This window comes from Lycorma delicatula, chromosome 5 (genome assembly GCF_047948215.1).
Source record: "Lycorma delicatula isolate Av1 chromosome 5, ASM4794821v1, whole genome shotgun sequence".
NCBI classification, from domain to species: Eukaryota; Metazoa; Arthropoda; class Insecta; order Hemiptera; family Fulgoridae; genus Lycorma; species Lycorma delicatula.
In genome coordinates, this window is record NC_134459.1 from 82,392,397 (window position 1) to 82,414,690 (window position 22,294).

The following is a 22,294-nucleotide window of genomic DNA, read 5'->3' on the forward strand; positions in this document are numbered from 1 at the left end:
AAAAAATTGATTTATTTATATTTAGTTATTCAGTTTGTAATTAAAACAAGTTTTTTCTTTACTTTGTACTCAAAGCTTACTTTTAATAATTTTAGAGAGACGGTTGTAATGCTTAATTTATTATATTACATTAGGAATTATATTGCAAATAATTAATTCTTTTTGAATATCATGTAGAAAAAGCTATTCAGTCCAAATTGTGTACGATTGAGCACATCAGTTATAAGAAATATACTAATTATAAAAATTAAGGGGAAAAAGAATTACAAGACACTGAGAAATTTTTCTCATTTACTTTATAAAACAATGAGATGAAATTATTCATAATTTGTTGTTAAGTATATGCTAATATTGATGTGGATGTAAGAGTATTTTGTTGATTTTTTTAAATATATTTATTGGTGCAATGAATTTTAGGTAATTGACAAAAATTATTAATTGTAACATTCTCTTCTTTTTTAATGTTTTAGTTAACCAGGATTTTTGCTTAATTTTTTTTGTTTCTTTGAACAATTTATGGTATCTAAAAATTCAGGTATTCTGACCAGTTTCGTTAATTTAAAAAATAAAATTCTGTAAACTGAAATAACAGTTTATTTAAAAAAGGTATTTTTTTGCAAGCGCATAACATAACTAATTATTACAAATTTTAATTATTAGATTGTCATTGTTAAATTAAGTAATTACTACTTGAACTGTATTTTTCATGCATTATTTATTATTGAGATCATCTATTATTTTATTTTTACAAGAAAATTAACCAGCAGTAGAGCTTACTTTTATAATATGAATTTATCTTGTATTGGTAGGATTCGTAGTTTGAGATCTTATTGTTATAAGATGTGTTGTCATAGTTTGCAATATACTCTAAATCAAAACTTAGAATAGGTAGAATTCTGGATGATACATAACTAAAAACAGATATATATATATATATATATATACTGTCTGATTATAATGCAAAAAAACATTAGTAATTGTAGTCATGATAAATCCAAAAGCTCAAATTATAGATTTATAATTTGGTTGTAGATGTTTTCTATAAACCCAAGTTCATTTTTTCTGGTGATTAGAATAAACTCAGTTTCAGTTAATTAACTTAACTCAACAATTAATATATGTTATATTTCTATTATTTTTGTTGGTAATCATGATTTTTGAAAACTGAAAAAAGTGATAGTGAATTATTAAAATTCAGTCATAAAAAGTTAAATCCATAATATTATTTGTTTGTCCTGCCACACATAGATACTCACATATACCACATATTGGTCTTTTTATAATTAGTATTGATTAATCCTTGATTTTTTATTAAGTATAGAATTTCATTTGCCTGAAAATATATAAGAGTTAAGAGTATGAGTAAAATGTGGTAAAATTTTATGCATTCAAAGTATATTTAAAAAATATATATATAGGTGTTGAAAAAATAGTTTTGAATTATGTTGTGTTTTCTTTTTTTACTGTTTTTTGTACTATATTCATTATAACGTAATTTGAAACATTTATTTACAAAATAACATTACTTTGTAAAGTTACTTAGTGAAGTTAGTTACAAAGTAACTGTTATATACATATATTTGTTTAAATATTTATTATGAAACTTAATTTTTAATCAATTTATGTGTTTTCTATGCACGTTACCAATAATCGTTCACTTTTATTTATTTATATTTGATTAATTCCATGCATTTTTTTTAATGTCTTGATTAAATAGCAAAATTATTTTTCATGAAATTCTTTATGTAGATTATTCTAATGACCATTATCTAGTTTTCAATTTAATTTTTAATTAATTGCATTTATTTTTAATTAAATTAATCCTGATGCTGTAGTAAGTATTATGCTTTTATCTAGTTAATAGAATCAAGTTTATAAATTAGTCCTTTATTTTTCAACTATGAAAATTTTACGTTTAATGTATACATGCATTGTTTCTTCTTTGACTGTCATTAAATTAAATTTGCTTTTATGTATGCATTTTCTTTTTTCTTTTAATGCATATATTTATTAAAAAAGTAGTTTTGCAATTTTTATAATACGAGATAAGGTTTATTTTTAAGTGTTTCTATATCGCATAAGTAATCTCTGGTTACTAGATCATATCTTAAAATGATGTAGCATATTCAAAAGAAAAAGATAAACTTTTGAAATTATAAAATGTTAATGCTAGCAAACTATAAATGACTTCATATCAATTATTTTGATAAATTTACACTAGATTTTCATCTCTACTAATGTGGAAAAATTCATGATCCTTCATAAAGGGTAAACCTTGAATCTTCTTTACAATAATTCCCCAACAGATACTTATCTGTTATAATTATTACTATTTAAACAAACTATTAAAATTTAAAAGGTTTTCTTTCGATTTTTCATTTTGTTCTATATTTTATGTTTCGATATGTTATATACCAAATAGATAGATAATACAATAATGTTTAGCAGCCTGATAGCAATTTTCAGAATTTTTTTCATTTAGGCAATATTTTACATTATATAAATAGATGAAGAGTTTAATAATACTGTTTAGTTTCCTTTTTTTTGTGTGAAGCTCTATGTGGGACTTAATAGCATTTTAAGTTAAAAAGTAACGAGTAATGTGTTATTCTTTTATAAAATTTCATCAGATGTTTGCCTGATGTTGTTTGTACCTGTTTTAAAATTGTCATTATACATTTTACAATACTAGTATTGTCTGTTTTTAAGCTTGTAGTTTATTAAGTTAAAGATTTTTTTTTATTTTTTTTTTTTAATTATGGATGACTGATAACTAAACATTATGACTGCAGATGTTCTCTGAATGTTGTTTAGTTGGGAAATTACTTTTAATTGAACATTTATAAAATATCTCACTTTATAAATAAACTTCAAAAATGTATAACATGAATTTATTTTCTTGTTTTGATTACCATTTGTTTCATCTCATTACTTAAGTCTAATATAATTTTATTATATCTATAATACTTAATTTCCATGTTGAGGTTTCTCATAATAACAAGCTGTAAGCCGCCGCTAGGCAGAGTGTACTTAGTATTAAGTTTTCTTTCTTATTTAAATTCCATTGTATAAACGGTACTCACTCTATGGATGGTTAATAAAATTTTACTTAAACATTATCGACTAATCAACTTTGTTTTTTACTGTTATGGTCATTAAGCCACTAACAAATTCAGAAGCAAACAAGGAAATTGCATACAGTATTACTTGACGTTAATTATCTCTTGGAAATGGTTTATTAAACATGGTGTCAGGTAGTGTCACTTTATTTTTAGTCCACATATTTTAATTTTCATGGTGCTAATTCCTTACTGATTACAGGTATTACAGAACCCATCTTGTTATAATAGATACAGATTACTGTTTTATTACCTAGAACCCTTTTGTTTAAAGTATTCAAAAATAAATTTTCTTGTTTTTAAGTAAAAATAAGAATAAAAGTGGTGTGTAATTTCTGTAGCCAAATTGGAAGAAAAATAGGCTAAATCGAAAATATTTTTATCCATAGGTTCTTCCTGGATTCAGATCTCAGTCAGGCATGGCATTTTTCATATGCTACAAATTTCCATTTTCATATTCCCTTATACAAACTTTTTTGTAACAAATGTGGTGAATAAATTCACAAGTCAAAAAAAAAATTACTGTTATAATTTGTTAAATCAATCTCAGCAATCATTAGTTGTTAGATTTTGATTAAAATTTTGTTGTTAGATTTTGTAAATTTTACAAGTAAATTTTGTTAATCAAAATCTAACCTTACAAAACTATGATGAAATTACTTATGGGTCCTGACTAAATAAAGCTGCACTAGGTATCATAAAGAATAATGGAATATCTTGTAATTCAACCTGTGGTATATTTATTTGATGGCTGCATTTGGGAAATAAGTATAATTTATATATTTTTACTGAAATCAATATTTTTCAAATTCTCATTTTTATGATGTGTTTAAATATTTTTTTCTCAAAATATAAAATTAATTTTTTGAGATGATTTTTAGAAACAGAAGTTATTAGTAGTGTCTCATAGAGATGTTCTATACTGCTTAAATACAGTTCCACAGTTCACTTGTGGTAAGGTAAAAATTGTTTGTTTTTACTACTTTTCCTCTATATTTATTGGCATCAAATAATTCACTTAATACAAGATTATTTTATAAAGGGTTTTGAGGACTGACTTCAGACAGCCATAGGCTTTTGTGCCTGGACAGTCAGCAGATTTACCCTCTCATTAGATTCCACCAAGGATATGCCAGCTCTGCAAATCCTTTTGATTTCAGCAAATTTACACTGAATTCAGTGAGAATTCAACTAGAACATGTTCTAAATCTAAGAAAAGAATGAAAAAGGGTTGAATTGCAGAAGGGGATGATCTACCCTGAGAGAAACTATGGGCAAAGAGCTAACAGCTCCCCTCCTAAAAGATTGCATCAAGGCCCACTCCAGGCTGTAATCTTCTGTTTCATTCACAAATCCTCAGGAAATTATAGCATTCATATTCAGGATAGTAATAGCAAATTGCTGATCAGTGATTTTACGTCTGATGTAATTATACAATGCAAAAAATTATCTTTCATCCAAAAATAAGTAGCTGTCTGAAAATTGATGTTTGATTATTCTTTTATTATGGTTTTTACAGCTTATGAAGAAACTGGGTAAGGTTTTCTTATTATTAATTTCCCTTTCACTATTATTTCTTTCAATATAATCTTTATTATTTATGTTATGAAGGAAGAGAATGTAATGGTTTTTTGAAAGTTAGCATTATTTTAAAGTTAATACCTACGAATAATGTTGTGGATTACTTTCATGTACTGAATTTCTTTCACTTCTTTAATAGAATCGTATGTGTAAGCCATTTTTCTATATAATTGTTCTCAACACTTAACCATTAGTTGCAGCAATCTACAATCTTCAAAATATCGTTTCATTGCTTTACTGAAGTCTCTCTTTTTCTTTACAGTCACAACTTGACTATGCACATAATTTATCATCACTTTTTCTTAGGTTTCCTCTTAAAAATCTCTTCAATTTTTTTTTTACTGATTGAATCATTTGAAAAAACAATTTCAAATTTGTGATTGTTACTTTAAAATCATTTTTTTATGCACTTCTTTCTACCATTCCAAAACAATTCATACTGTATGCAGAAATGATTTCTGTTTACATAAATTTCATAATTTGTACCCCAAAGAATTTAAGTTGTAGCAATATTTGTTTAATTGTCTTATTCATTTTAAAACTTACAAGTAAATGGCCAATGTTGAATTTAAAGATTTAAACCTACATAAAAAAAAATTAAACAGTTGTTACTTTGAAGATACCCCAATAATCATATATTAATTAGTATGTCACGATATTGGTATACCTAATGATCATTACTTAATAGAAAACTAATATTTATATGTATATAGTTGCATTTGATAAAATATATGTTTTTTAGACACATTTTAAGAAAATTGTCAGTTAAAAATTATCTGCAGTTCTTGTTCAACTCATATTGCTTGGTTGATTCCAGTTATATATATTTTATTAGCACTGCTTGCCTGTATACAAATTTAATTATCTGTTGATTGTGAAAAATGAGTTTGCTTAGAAAGAAAATTACTTTCTCTAAAATATTTCATGTAATCATCTTCATCCTTACTATAATTTGTCTATATAGTACTGTATGGAAGTTAATCCTGGATTGATCGTGTTAGGCGCAATTATACACCTTCTAGTTATGTTATTTCACTCTTCTTTAAACTGAATATTGTGAGCCAATTATTTTGCAGTACTTCTTATGTGCTTTTGTTATAGAGGCAGCAAATTTGTGCATTGAAGAAGCTTAGCAGATTATATCCACATTTGTCTGTTGTCATTAGTATTGTTCATTTGTAAATAATTGTCATTGTTATATTATAGCAATTTATATTGTTACAGTTCATTTGTTTTCTTCAGTGTTAAGCATATTATTTGTTTTTGTAACCTTTGTTTTTCAGCAATGCATTAAATATCCATGTCACATACTGTCATGTTTACATACTATTGTAGTTAATATGTCTAGTTTTTTATTTCATTAAATAAATTCTATTGACAATCCTACACTTCAGAAATAATTGTATAATAATAATATTAATTATGTGTTATTTTACACTATGAGTAACTTAAGTTACTGACATTCAGTTGATTAATTAGCAAATGCAAATGTATGTTTTATAAATTTTCTTAAATTAGGTAATAAATATATATTTAGAAAATATGAGGTTTGATAAAAAAAAAAAATAGTAGAATTTTAGTTTTTATCAAAAAATCTTTATTCATTTATCAATTTTGATTTTGTTGCCTTTAAATGTATCCTTTTCAGATACATTTGTTCGAGTGTAATAATATATTATATTATGTACACATAATATAATAATACATTTGTGCCAGTGTTTTTTCCGATCTTCAAAGCACTTTTGGAACACAATTTCCAGTATGACATTAAGCTCCTTCAGTGACTGTCTTTATCTCTTTAGTGCTGGCAAAACGTATTTCATAGTTCTTTTCAGCTTGGGAAATAGGAAGAAGTCACAAGGGGCCATGCCCAGCAAATATGGAGGCTGATTCATCATAACAGTGTTGTTTTTGGTAAAAAATTCACGAACAAGCTGTGAAATGTAAGCAGGTGCATTATCATAATCAACCCTGTTGGTCTAGTGGTGAATTCATCATCGCAAGTCAACTGATTCAGAAGTCAAGTTCTAAGGTTCAAATCCTAGTAAAGGCAATTACTTTTATATGGATTTAAATACTAGATCATGGATATTCTGTGGTGGTTGGGTTTGTGGTTATTCAATTAACCACAAATCTCAGGATGGTCAACCTGAGACTGTACAAGATTACACTTCATTTACATTCATTCATATCATCCTCATTCATGCTAACAGTCACTATCTAACTGTAAAGTAATACCTAACGATGGTTTCAGAGGCTAAACAGAAAAAAGAGAGGTCATGAATTTTTTAACCTTAAATCTTGGTGTATTCTTCAGATTCCATCATATAAATGGCGTAGAACTTCCTGGTAGTAATCCTTATTGACTCTGTGATAGTGGTTTGGCAATTGTCTGTAATCATTTTCTTCCACTTTTTTAATGATGTCATCGAATGTTGATGTGTAGGTTGTTCAGAGCGCTCATCGTCTTCAACGTCTTCATGGCCCTCTTGCAAACATTAGCACCACTTGTGAACACGTGTTTTATTCATAGAAGAATCACCAGAAGCAACATCTCGATTCCCCCTCCCAAGGGGAGAAGATCCCGCCATCGAAGCGTGTCCGGTCGCTACACCACCACCACTGTTCCTTGCCAATAGTGGCTTTAAAAGAGCAATAGTCAACATTTCCAATGTGACGATGCATTTTATTCTATTCTTAAAGCAAAATTTAATGCAAATTCATTATTATATTTTTTCGACAGCCAACAATAAACTAAGCATCCAGTATGGCTACCAATTTAAACATATATTAGGGACAATTGTGCCAACACAACAAAAAAAATTGATAATTAGACTTATACAGTTTTTTCTTTCTTTTTCCTGTTTAGCCTCCAGTAACTACCGTTTAGATACTTCTTCAGAGGATGATATGTATGAGTGTAAATGAAGTATAGTCTTGTACATTCTCAGTTCGACCATTCCTGAGATGTGTAGTTAATTGAAACCCAACCACCAAAGAACACCGGTATCCACGATCTAGTATTCAAATCCGTGTAAAAATAACTGGCTTTACTAGGACTTGAACGCTGGAACTCTCGACTTCCAAATCAGCTGATTTGGGAAGACATGTTCACCACTAGACCAACCCGGTGGGTTAGACTTATACAGTCTGGAAAATTTAAAGATTCCACATATTCTTTGTTCAAACTTCATATATAAGTTCATTAAACTTATTGTACAGTAGTTGGGTAGCTCTACCATAAAGAATTATAAGATTTGAATTGTTTACATTTTGAAAAATATTGAATATAAAAACTTAAGATTGATTTTGTATTAAACGTTATTCATGAAATTTTTGTATATACCAAGTCATAGGTGCTCAATATTGTCCTCCTTGGGATGTATTACATGGTATTCAAATTTATCCCACACCTTTGCAAGCATTTCTATATTAATGGTTGCTGTTTGGTGGTTCTGCAGTTCGACCACTGTAGCTGGAAGGGGAGGTATATAGATGGAATTTTTACAAAACCCTACTAGTAAAAATCTCACACAGTGAGGTCTGGCGGTCTTGGAGGCCAGTGATGTAAAGCTCAATTGTTAGTCCAATCCATTGTTGAGGAATCTTATCATTCTAAAATTCTTGAATGTACAGATTCCAGTGAGGCGGTGCTTCGTCATGCTGGAAAATGAAATCTTCCAAATCGGCCTCTAACTCAGAGAAAAGCCAGTTTTCAAGCATATTGAGATATGTTGTTCCCATAACAGTATTCTCTAAGAAAAAAAGGACCATACACCTTTTCCTGAGAAAGTGCACAAAAACATTAACTTTGGGGGAGTCTCTCTCATGCTGTACAAATTAATGTGGCTTCTCTGTAGCCCATATTCTAACATTGTGGCAATTGACCTTCCTACCTAAATGAAAAGTAGCTCATCACTAAACACTAAGTATATTACAAAATTGCCATCTTCTCCCACCTTGTTAAGGATGAATTCACTAAACTCTACACATCGTTCTTGAGCTTGCAGTAGCTGAATCCTGTATGATTTCATGAGCAGACATCGACGTAAAACGTGCTAGATAGACATTCTGGGAATGTTCAGTTCTCTACCAGCATGGTAAGTTAATGTTTGTGGGCTACATGAGAAACTCTGATGGATGTGCTCCACATCATCAGATCACATGCAGTCGACAACTTTTCCCCTTACACAGACAACCCGTGTCTTTAAATTGTTTATACCACCACCTAATGCTCTGAACGGTAGGAGGTTTGGCACCATACTCCTTACAGAAATCACGCTGAAAAGTAATTATAGACTCACACTGCATGAGCATAGAACATGAAATGATTTCTATTGTGGAGTTGCTAATTTCTACAACACTGAAGTGAAGGAAGTTCTGGTACTACCTAGTAGCAACTGCATGAAACTCAAGAGTTCCCTCCTAACAGTACTTTCTTTACTCGATCAAAACAGATTAAAAGCTGAATAGTTACGAAATTTCTTTTAGGGTTTATGAAGATTCTTTTAGAGTCACTTGGTATTGAGGAGCAAAGGTAGATATGAAATTGAGGAAAAGTTAAAAAGTATCTTTTAATACAAAATATAAGTTAAATTAAGTAACAATGACCATAAAATATAAATTGGAATTAAGGTAAATCTCTGTTTATGTTCAGAATTAAAGTTTTCCTGCAGCCTGCATTTTACACTCTAGCAAACTTTGTTACAAAGTTCTTTATTTTCATTGATTTCCATTGACATATTGGGAAGTTGTTCGTCAAGTTAAGCAGTGTATATGGTGTCTATTGTACTTAAAATAGAACTTAATAATGCGTTGTAGTTGTAGCTGATATAATGTTATTCTTCTTTGTATTAAGATACTTGTGCTGGTTTCTAGTTGTATAAAAAATGCCAGATCTAACAAGACCTTGACAGAAAAGGCCTATTCAGACTGTAACACCTCAACTGTTGCTCAATTGTTACACGATCACTTCATGTTTAGTAGACACAGTTGTAACTATTAATAGCACCTGAAAATGTAAAGTTTGTTTCATTGAACCAAACAACTTAAATAAAACAAGTCATAGGTCGATGATGGTCAATTGAATTGCCATTGAGCTCTTCAGATGTTACCCCTATGGATTTATTTTTTTGGGGTGTTATTAAAGACAAAGTATTTTTAAAAAATTCTTTGCTGTTCAAGACATTCATATGAGAAGAAAATTGATGAAAATGAAGAATCCTGTAGCAAAGTGTGCTCGATTGTCAAATGTAGTCTGTAGGAGTGTGTTAATGAAAGTAAACAATCTGAATAATCAAGAGGTTGTTGTTCTTAACTCCAATTTGTTTTAATCCTCATTTTTATTTAATCTATATTGTATTTCAAGTTACTTTTTACTTCCATGTTGTGTATTTGTACTTTTCCGGCCCTGTATAAAAAAACTTAGCAAAATGCAGGCTTTTTTTTACAAAATATTCAATTTACCATTAAAACAGTGATGTTTACAACTTTATGCTGGTTTGATAATGGCAGATAAAAAGAAGATTGATTGTGTTACATAAAAAATATATTGCATAGTATTATATAAAATACCAGTGATATATAAATTCTTTTCCTAATGTTAGGTAAACATTAGACTGTTTTATTCATTTTATAATTTACTCTTACATTAAAATCATGTAAATTTCTGTAGTTACACTTTGTAATTTAATTATTTTTCTTGTGTGTTCATGGTTTCGAATAAATATTTTGCTTTACGTACTAAGTTAGAAAAAATTATTGCTATCACTCACAATATTATAAGTAATGCATATTTAGTCTGAATTTCCTTGATTTGTTAAAAACATGATAATATAATTGTAAGCACTTCGTGGTAAAGCCAACTTACAAACCAGCTGTTTGGAAAACATTAATGTTAAAATAAAATATTGTATTGAAACAAATATACTAGTACACATTTTTATTATATTGATAACATTTAATACTATTTGGGCGTTTCTAATTGAATTTAGTGATAACAATATTTATTGCTGTTTTGTGAAACTGAAATAACTAAATTAATTACATTGCCTGTTGATTACTATTGATTTTTAAAAAAAATAAAATAACTGTTAGTGTAGGTATTTTTAAATCTTGTAAAGTAATAAAAATTGTTATTATAATTTGCTACTTTTATTACAATAATTTTGGTAATGTTTGGTTGTTCAGTAATGATCAAGATGTTTTCTCCTGTATATCTGCATTAAAAATTACTGTAATGTACTTTACAGTTACCCTGTAATACAATGTAAATTATACCTTTGCTGCTCTCTCATTCAGATAAATGGTTTCCTTTAGTCATATATTTTAAAAATTTAATAGAAAATAAATTGAACTGTTGCAATAATCTCTTGGTGCATAAAATCTAATTTTTTTACTTTTTGTTAATCATCTTTATTTCAGTATATGTAAATATTCAAGGAGTCTGATAAGATCATGAGGATCCCTACTGATTTAATATATTATTGCTAACTGTATTTTCTCATTACCTTAACCCTTAGCACTTATAAAGGTAATTTAAGAATTGTCCTCTCAGGTAGGATGGCCAGCACTTGTTGGCTAGACTCATATCCCAGTAAGATTGAAAGTTGTATTTCCATAATGTCCTCTCAAGTCGGTTGGCCAGAACTGCTGACCATGGCTGTTTCTCCATCACTCTTCATGTTACTCTGCCATGTTACACTCTTCATTCTCCTAACTCGGCATCTGTTATTCTCTTTTATCAGCTAAAAGTGTGATTAGGTATTTGTTTTTAAAAATTAAAAGCCAAAAATAGATTTAAATGTTAATGTTGTAATTTTTTATGACTGAAAAATAAAGGAGCACACTGTGTATTTTTATTTTTTAACTGTGATAATAAACAATATTGAAATAAAGACAAAAAATGGCTGTACTGACAGTGTGTTTTTTATTGCAATTTTTTTAATAAATTTACTTTTTAAAACTTTTCTTAGTATGGTATTTTTCAAAGCATAGTCCAGCACAAAGGCCCTGTTTGTATTCACAGGTTTTGCAATAGAAATTTCTTCTTTTTCAGGCTCCTATTCCACTTTAAGCCACTATTATTTAAATAAATAAATTTATTGAAACATCATCCTCAGTTTATTCCCTCCAACTGTCTTCTTCCTTCACTTTGTTGCCTTCTCCTATGTCATCGTTCTCATCATAACTAATATTTTCATCATTCTGGTCTATTGATAAATGATAATCACCAAATTCAACTCATACCTCATGTTTTTGCCTACACTAGTCTTCATCATTCTTATGAGCTGAATCACTAAAATAACTCCTTCAACTTCTACATTTTGTAGTTCTCTTATATCATCAGATTTCACAAGAAAACTGAATGTATCGCTCATATTGGATGCATATAACTACTACACATAACATACACAAATGACACACTAGCAGACAGCTAGCCTAGCAAAGCAAGGGGAATAATGATCATTAGTGATCAAACTGTTTATTACTAATCGTTGCCAACCTGTAAAACATAAACTTCATTTAGTTCAACATTTCGCCATCAAGCAGAGAAAATACAATTATTTATGTGAAATCAAAATAAAGTGCGTATAATGGCCAGCAGTGCTGGACATCCGAGCAGAACAGGAAATCATCAGCGGCCAACAGTGCTGGCCATCTGACTTGGATGGCCAGCATCCAAGTCACGATGGATTATTGGAGGACAAATCGATTAAAAACTACATCAAGCTAATGCAGTAATGACAGTGGCCACTAGTGCTGGCTGTCTGACCTGAGAGGACAATGCAGTCTAAAACAACTCCAAGGTGGGGTAGAAATGGCAATGGCCAACAGTGCTGGCCATCCGAACGCAAAGAGTTAATGTAAATTTTTTTTGGCAGTTTTTTGTTACTTGTACATAATTGTCGATTATCAAAAGTGCTATTTTTGTGAAAATAGATATCATTATACTAGTAGAGAAAAAGTAATATTACTTATAGTTTGCATAGATTAATTAATATATCATGACTAGTAAAGTTTGTTTTATTAGTGAACTGCTTTATTAATGGCAAACTTTTTGTTTTATACCCAAACTTCATCTTTTTAAATTTTTGCTTTCAAAATATTTAGATTTTATATCTTTTAAAATACAGTTACTATTAAGAACAAATACAATTTTTTATTGTTGATGTTTTGGCGTGTATTAAATTTATTTATGTTATGTTACATACTTAAACTAGAATAAAACCTCTGCTTATTTTATTACCTCTTATAGAGTTATATTGTAGGATCTTTTTAAAGTGAACACAAACTATCTCTGTTATTTTTTTTTTAAATTAAAAATAAACATGAACAGACATAAGATGTAATATATACATTATGTGTATTGCTCCTTTAAAAAATTATAATATACCTGCAGAAATTTATAAAAAAGAATTGTATACAGGCTATCACTTTTACTTAAAATGCATGAAAATTTACTACTGGCTTAATTTTTATTAAATATTCATAAGAAATTACTTTAAAAAAAATACCATTATTAGAATGATTTCTAAATTAACCTATGATTGCTGTTCCTTAATTTGATAGTTTGTGACAGTTAAGTGAATAATCATAACAATCTTAATTATTACATCAACCAAACAAAATTGAATTTTTTGTGTACTTAATATTTATAAAATATTTTCTAACTTTTAAAAACTGTTGTATGAACATTTAAAAATATATATATATATATATATATATAACTGAATATCTGTTGAAGCAGTATTTTAGTTGCTAATTTAAATATTTTTCTCATGTAAAAAATACCCTACTGTTATATAATTCAAGCACACTGTAAAAATTAGGTTAACAACTTGAGAAAAAATAATGCTAGGATTCTTTTTTATAAGGGAGAATAACAGAATGCTCGTCTGAAACTACTGTGTTTAATTTGATTTTAACAGTTGTCTAATCGTAGATAATTGTTCCTTAAATTATTATTTAAAGCAAGATTTAGATTTTATTGAATGTACTCTGTATTTTTTATTATAATTACTGATCTGCATTATAAGTTATATATAGTTTTTTCTGTATTTGTTACATGAAAACTTTTATGAGCTTTCCAATTAGGCTTTAAAGGAAAATGCTAAAGCAGCAATGATAGTATTGTTAAAAGATTAAATGTTCGTTTGTTTTCCATATGGTAAATATCATATGTCAATTTAGTTAAAGTGTAAAAATGAATAATTTATTTTTCATTGCAGTAATTAATTGTTATATTAGTAGTAATATGTAATGATACATTATTCAAAAATGGATTAGATTTGTTTTGAATCTTAATTTTTTTTTAAGAATTGTAAAAGTTAAAGTTTAATTCATTCATTTTAATGGATAAAAACATGGTGTTAACATTCAAATTTTAATTAAATAAAATATTTGATAACGTTAACAGTGAATATGCAAAATATGAGAGGTGATACACAATTTAGTCCAAGGTAAATAACAATTAATTTTAAAAAATAATTATTTTTTTAATTAAAAGAATTTCAGTCGTTAAATAATGATTAATTTCTAATTGTGTAATATGTAGGGTTTCAGAGATTTTCTGGTTTGTGTGTGTGTGTGTGATAAAATAATCCTTGATTTTTTAAGATTACAAGCTGCAGTTTTAACTTTGGAGGGAAAGTGCAGCTTAGGTTTTGATTGCAATAATTGATATGGAGCAATCTTAATTAATAATAGTGTTCAGTTATTTATTATTCATTATTGTTCATTCATTGGAAGGTTATTTTTGAATTTTACTGTTCATTAATTAACTATGAATATTAATTTTTAAAATGGATTTTATTTTATAAAGATTAATTATATTATTGTTAGATATATTTACTTAAATCCATTTTTTGATACCGATACCCATTAATTGAAAAATGGATTTCAGCCAGCCTTATGTTTCTGTGAAGATACTTCTTAGTGTAAAAGAAAAATTACATAATTAAAATTAGATACATTTCTAGAATTATTAAAATACAAAAAATAAAAAAAAAAACATTAAAAAACTAATTTCTTTTATTACAAGTAGGTATATTAAATGATACAATAAATTTTTATGGTAGAAAAGATGTAAAATTGTTAAATTTGATCTCCTTTAAATGTAATTATATTTTTGTTAAACTTATCATTGTCAAACTCCTTGCATTGTAGATTTTGATTTTCTTTTTTCATTTATAAAAATTAAAATTGTTTTTATGCATATTAAAATTATATATTAGAACATACATGCAGAAAAAAGGAGTATGATTCTGTATTAGAGAGATCTTAATTTCTCTTTATTCATATTAAAAAATAAATAAAAAATTATTCTGGATTTTCTGCAGTTTGGATGTAATTATTAATTCATGAAATTTTAGTCTATCATTTTTTTATTGCAGGTGAATTCTATTTTTTTAAATTTTAAATATTATGCCTATTTTTTATAAATAGTTTTTTTATTTAAATTTGATATATTTTCAAAAAGATTTTAGCAAAACTTGTTTCTTTTCATTAGTTAAATGTTCAGTTTTCTTCTTTTTTTCAATAAATAAATAGCATTAAAATAACATAACTATCATAAATATGTACGTGCATTTACAGGAATTGGCATATTTCATCCACACCATTACTACATACTACAGCTCATATGAACAGGCACCCATTTACAAAGTAATTATAAAAATAGACACACAGTGTAAATAATACAATAATCATATATTAATTTTTTTTATACTGTAAATATTTTAAAATAGATAATAATATTAAACAAGACGGATTGCATTTCATAGTAATTATAATTTATGACACTATCAGTAAAATAATTAATCTTATGGCATCATGTTAATTATTTGTATATATAATTTTATATCTATAATTAAGAAATTTCCAGCCATGTTGTGAATTAAAAATAAGAAAAGATGTGCAGTATATATAGCATAATGCATGTCTATGAATGTGTTTTGTATGAACATGTGTGAATGTGTGTGTGTTTAAGTGAAATAGAAAATGGAGTAGGTGGAGAAAAAAAATGTGTACAAGTTATTTTCAGTTAGTTATTATTTATATGAGAAAATATTGATATAACAAATAAAAGATTATTATTTTATTTAATAATTAAATTAATGAATAAATAAATAATGTAATAATTATTATACATAAAGTATTGAATGTAACGTCACTTTGATCCTGTTTTTAATATGCTGGTGTAAAGTAAAATATTACTATTATTACTATTATTATTATTATCAATGTAGTTTACAGTAATTATTCTTTAGATAATAGTATATTTGGAGTCAATATTTTCATTTATTTTGTAAATAAATATTTTTAATCAATATTAGTATTTTCATTTCTTAAACATACAATCTGTTTATGTGATTTAGAATTGAATTAATTAATCTGCAGATTTTAAAAAAATAACTTTTTACATTGTGTATCATGTCTTTCTACATGTTGTACCAAACCATTATAGGAGCTTGACATGAGGTATAAGGTATGAAAATTATAGTCATTCTCAATAATTCTTGTATCATTTTATAAAAGAAATTAGATGATAGATAAATTGATGCTTGATCAAATTTACCATTATCTTTTGCGCCAAGCCAAATTTCACATCAGCAAGTGCCTAAGCCCACCCAAATTTAGATGCTATTTTTCCACAGTACAAAAATTCAGTTCTTGAAGAAATCTGAAGGAATTTCATTGGTAGGACACAAAACAGGATGTTAAGTCAGCTTTGCAAACCTCATGAAAGTGTGGCTCAGGAAAAGTATGGTTATAGTAGGTAATCAGGGATGATATCTAATAATAAATAGAATTATGTGTTTCCAGAAAGTATATTTTCTGAATTAATAAATTTTAGAATGTAGAAAGTTTGTGGGAGGTTGATTCATTTGCCGGGCTTTTTACTCTGTAGTAGTGGGATAATTATTTGGAATAGCATTGTATATTTGTGACCAGGTATAATATATTTACACTGTGATGTCTGAAGTTATAGAATTTTAAAACATTAAACAATAGTGACAACAAACATGCCCTAACTCATGTTTCATTAAAAATGTAAATATTACCATATTTCTGAATGTATTTTTTTTTGGCGGTGGGGAGAGAAGGCTACTTAACTGTGTGAAGACTGATCCATACATGAAGTTATATGAAGACCTTAGATCTTGACAAGTACCATTTTTTGTAAGGCAAATTAGAAAATTCAATGCTGACCATCATATTGTAATTATTTTAAGGATAACATTTGTCTAACTTGGAGTAAGCCTACTTCTTGTAGTATTTTCCGTGGGTATTAAATTATTCATTAATTTCATGGGCTTATAATGTTATTCCCCACAGAATAATTTGATGGACTTGTTAAACAAGATGATAGATTTATACTTTAGTCTTAGTTACATTTTTTCATAGAATTAAAACAAGATATAAATGATTAAAAAAAAGTATAAAAAAATATACTAAGAAATTAAAGAAAGGATGTAACTATTTTAAAAAAGTCTAGAAGGAATGAAATTTATTAGAAGTACAAGGAGCAGTTCAAAAGTAACGGCTGATAAGTTATAAATAACGTGCATCTGCTTTAATTATGAGGAAGACAAATTTTTTCCTCATATCATCGCTGGTGACGAAACGTGGATTTCATATGTCAATGCTGAGATGAAACAATCCATGCAGTGGTATCATTCCAGTTCACCTAAACTGAAAAAGTTCAGTCAAGTCCAGTTGTGAAGGAAAATCCCAAAATCAATTGTATTTTGGGACCAAAAGGGTGATTGATTTCATGGAACATCCATCACATGTCAACATTATAGTGAAATGCTTTATAAACTGTATTGTGCCTTTCAGAACCAATGACAGAAAATTCTCAGATCAGGAATTGTTCTTCACAATAATATCCACACAAGGCTGCTTACACAACAGAAATGGTACAAAAATTTAGGAGGGAGATTTTTTATCATCTCCCTTACAGTCCCAATCTTGCACCCATTGACTCACATTTTTTGTACATCTCAACGATTTGAGGAAAATGAAGAGTTGAAAATCTTTGTGCAAAAGTGGTTACAATCCCAGGTGGCAGAATTTTATGCAGTGTGTTTGAAAAAGCTTGTTTCATGATATAAAAAAGTGTTAGGAATAAAATCCTGATTATATAGAAAAATAAAGTAAATATGCAAGTATTTGAAAGCGTTAATAGATTTTTAATTTTTTCAACTGTTCTCAGTTTATTGGTGATTGGGCCTTAATTTTGAACTGCGCCTCGTACCAATAAAGTTCACTAATGTCATTTTTGTGCACAATTCTGTTTGGTATTTTTAGTATGATACCAAACATTTAGACAGATAAATGGTGGTTATTGTTAATTATATGTATATATCTTTAATTGGATAGTGAAAGAGTCATGGGAAATATAATAATTAATGATGTGGTAACATCGTAGCAGCAGTATGATTAACAAAATCTTGGGGGGGAAAAGTCCACATGAATCTGTAGGTTATTCATGACAATAAATGAATATGCTGGATGCTTTTAATAACGTTAAAAGACCATTCACTGAGAAGACAATCAGTGATATATGGGTAAATTTTGTTATGCTTAAATATTTTCTCATTCCACATTTTACATAAAAAAGCTTTCACTTTTAAGTAGGTAGGATCTGTACTATTAGAGGGCTGAGATTTACAAGGTTGGTGGATTGGTCAAGAGAGCAACAGTTTATCCAATTTTGCAGATTTAACACAATTGTTTTTTTTTTTTTTTTATTATTAAAAATTAAATACTTTTTTTTGACACATGTCAATCTCATTAAGCTCAAAAATAGTCAAAATAAATCACTGTCATGGATGCAGAAATAACAGAATATTCCAAATAGAGTTTTGCAAAAAAATGGATTTCAGGGGGAATATCTGCTATAACACTAATGCACTCTCCTAACTAAAGTGACTGTTATGTAAAAACTTAGGAGTTTGCCACCTCTGATTCAATTATAATTTCTGTTGTAGTTGTAATAGAAATATTTATTCAACTCGCGCAATCTGCTTGTTCAAATGACAACATTGTCTAGAGGTTGAACTAAGAAAAAAAATTTTCTACTTACAAGTGATTATGCATCTCAGATTAGTTTGCTCATCACTGGATTTACTAAATTGCTTTTATTTTTTATTTGATTTTCTAATCGTACCAATCTAATGGTAACATTTTTACCACTAGATATCAAAAATTGAAATGACATTTACCACTTTTATCCCTCGAGTTGGCAAACATTTACCAAGGTAAGCCAATAATTTTGGAAAAAGAAAGTACTATATGCATATTTTTCTACATTAATTTTGACCTGGTACTTGGGTATTTAGAAAGCAACTGAGAATTTTGAATACTACGTTGATTCAGTATGGCATATTCTTGATAGATCAAAATGCTTTTGATTTTTTTTGTAAACAGCATTTTTTATTGATTGGTATCCAGAGGTTCCCAATTTCTTGAATTTTTTTTTTGTCTTCAGTCATTTGACTGGTTTGATGCAGCTCTCCAAGATTCCCTATCTAGTGCTAGTCGTTTCATTTCAGTATACCCTCTACATCCTACATCCCTAACAATTTGTTTTACATATTCCAAACGTGGCCTGCCTGCACAATTTTTTCCTTCTACCTGTCCTTCCAATATTAAAACGACTATTCCAGGATGCCTTAGTATGTGGCCTATAAGTCTGTCTCTTCTTTTAACTATATTTTTCCAAATGCTTCTTTCTTCATCTATTTGCCGCAATACCTCTTCATTTGTCACTTTATCCACCCATCTGATTTTTAACATTCTCCTATGGCACCACATTTCAAAAGCTTCTAATCTTTTCTTCTCAGATACTCCGATTGTCCAAGTTTCACTTCCATATAAAGCGACACTCCAAACATATACTTTCAAAAATCTTTTCCTGACATTTAAATTAATTTTTGATGTAAACAAATTATATTTCTTACTGAAGGCTCGTTTCTCTTGTGCTATTCAGCATTTTATATCGCTCCTGCTTCGTCCATCTTTAGTAATTCTACTTCCCAAATAACAAAATTCTTCTACCTCCATAATCTTTTCTCCTCCTATTTTCACATCCAGTGGTCATCTTTGTTATTTCTACTACATTTCATTACTTTTGTTTTGTTTATTTTCATGCGATAGTTCTTGCGTAGGACTTCATCTATGCCGTTCATTGTTTCTTCTAAATCCTTTTTACTCTCGGCTAGAATTACTATATCATCAGCAAATCGTAGCATCTTTATATTTTCACCTTGTACTGTTACTCCGAATCTAAATTGTTCTTTAACATCATTAACTGCTAGTTCCATGTAAAGATTAAAAAGTAACGGAGATAGGGAACATCCTTGTTGGACTCCCTTTCTTATTACGACTTCTTTCTTATGTTCTTCAATTATTACTGTTGCTGTTTGGTTCCTGTACATGTTAGCAATTGTTCTTCTATCTCTGTATTTGAACCCTAATTTAAGTGAATAAATATAAACTGATTTCTTGAATTTAAGTGATTGAATATAAAAACAACTTTGTAATAGAAATTTTAAAAACTAACTCCATAAGAATTTTTATGGAAAAGTAATCAAAAAAATTAGATTTTATTGTGTGTGGGCAAAATAGTTTGTTTTTATGCGACTTAAAATTATGCATAAAGATATTTGTGAAATGTTCGTTTTGTTTATTGCCTTTATTCATAACCTCATACTTGTGATTATCACTTCCGTGTAGAATGCGATATTGTAGGGCAATTAAATTAGAACAGCTGAAGTTTTTATGGAAAGCATAAAAAGTCATTAAAGAGGAACTCTCAATTTTTTGTGTTTTATCGTAAGTGTATGAGAATGTAACTTGTAAATTTAATCTGTTTGTGTTAGCATTCTGTTTGCGACATTCTCTTGGAGAGAATATGCTGGCTTGGTTTAAAGTTACGGTGTGATGTGGGATGAGTTCAAACAGGATTGTGGGTTCATTCATTCTTTGCGATTCCATGGCCGTGAAAGGTACCTTACTACACTGCACGATGAAATCTAGCCAGGTATCAGTGATCTGGAGAATGTTGATTTTTGCCAGATGGCACCCCTCCAAATTTTGTTATTGTCATTCGTGAATGGCTGAATGCCCAGTTAACTGGAAGGTGGATGACTCTGGCCCGTATCATTGGCCAGCCAGAAGTCGTAAATTGGCAACCTAACCTGTGACTTTTTTTTGGGGTTGGTTAAAGGAGTAAAGCTGCTGTATCAAAGCAAAGACTTTGGAAAGGACGAATATGAGAAATTATGTCTTCCATTCCCGCTGAAATCAGTTGACGCTATTCTTGGGCGGCTCGAGAAGCCGGTAACGAAATATGGTGCTCATATCGAATTTTAAATAGAACCTCATGTTAAACGCTTTCCTCTCGTATTCATTTCTTGTAAAAATTATAGTTAATAAATAAAGTAGAAAGTATTTTGAAATGTGGAGTAACTTTTCAATCATTCTGTATTTCACAATGTTTTAGCTGGCCATTCTTTGGACATGTACTTTCTAAAAAGTGCATGAAAAAATAATACAACTCCATGGAAAGAGGTGTGAGTTAATCGAAACCGGTCCGTGTGTTAAACATAGGCTCAGCATTTAATTACTCTAGGATTTCAACTTTAACCCACCGGGTTGGTCTAGTGGTGAACGCGTCTTCCCAAATCAGCTGATTTGGTAGTCGAGAGTTCCAGCGTTCAAGTCCTAGTAAAGCCAGCTATTTTTACACGGACTTGAATACTAGATCGTGGATACCGGTGTTCTTTGGTGGTTGGGTTTCAATTAACCACACATCTCAGGTATGGTCGAACTGAGAATGTACAAGACTACACTTCATTCACACTCATACATATCATCCTCTGAAGTATTATCTAAAACGGTAGTTACCGGAGGCTAAACAGGAAAAAGAAAGAAAGAAAGGATTTCAACTTTAACAAATTATAAAAATCCTTAAAATTTATGTAATCTTAAATATGTTATTGAAATCGCTCAATATTAATTTTGTAGAGATTTTAAATTTGTTGATATTTCTATAGGTACATTTTTTATTTCAAAAAGTGTAATTGGCAACTTTGAACACTATCGCCAACAAGATCAGCTGTTAGTGAAGTAGGATATGTTGTAGGCGTATATGTGATCGTTATGGATTGGCGTGTTTACTGTGTGTCTGTAGTTGAATGTCACCTGCATAGCCGATGAATAACAGTTCATTTCTGTTACATGTATAGCTTAGTTATAATTTTTTATGAATTCCGTATTGTGTTCGTATCGAAAGTTAATAGAACGGTACTGTGATCTAGTATTATTTTTGTGTTTTTTAATGGTGTATACCAAATGGATGTTGCTAAATCGTTATTTGGTTCAAGACCGCATGAAGGGTACGCTGGAAGAGAAGATTACAATGTAAGTTATTTTATTTATGTTTGTTATCTTTCATAAAATAAGTGATCTAAGTTTTCATTGATCTCGAACACCTACACACAGTTTGCTAGCGTTAGTGAATTTGTTTATCTTGTTTTTTTTCCGCTGATTTAAGAATGAAACAGATTGCCAGGTTATTTGGA

At 28.8% G+C, this 22,294-nt stretch overlaps 1 protein-coding gene across 4 annotated transcripts in view; it reads left to right on the top strand.

The window, feature by feature from the left end:
• Positions 1–21,847: 21,847 nt before the first annotated feature.
• The window catches only part of LOC142325137 (small G protein signaling modulator 3 homolog), a 127,944-nt gene continuing 127,497 nt past the window's right edge, over positions 21,848–22,294 (top strand). For all 4 annotated transcript variants that reach the window (XM_075366510.1, XM_075366511.1, XM_075366512.1 and 1 more), the window contains exon 1: positions 21,848–22,133. In XM_075366510.1, the coding sequence (XP_075222625.1) occupies positions 22,065–22,133 (69 nt within the window). In that variant the 5' untranslated portion in view covers positions 21,848–22,064. The remainder of the gene's footprint in view (positions 22,134–22,294) is intronic.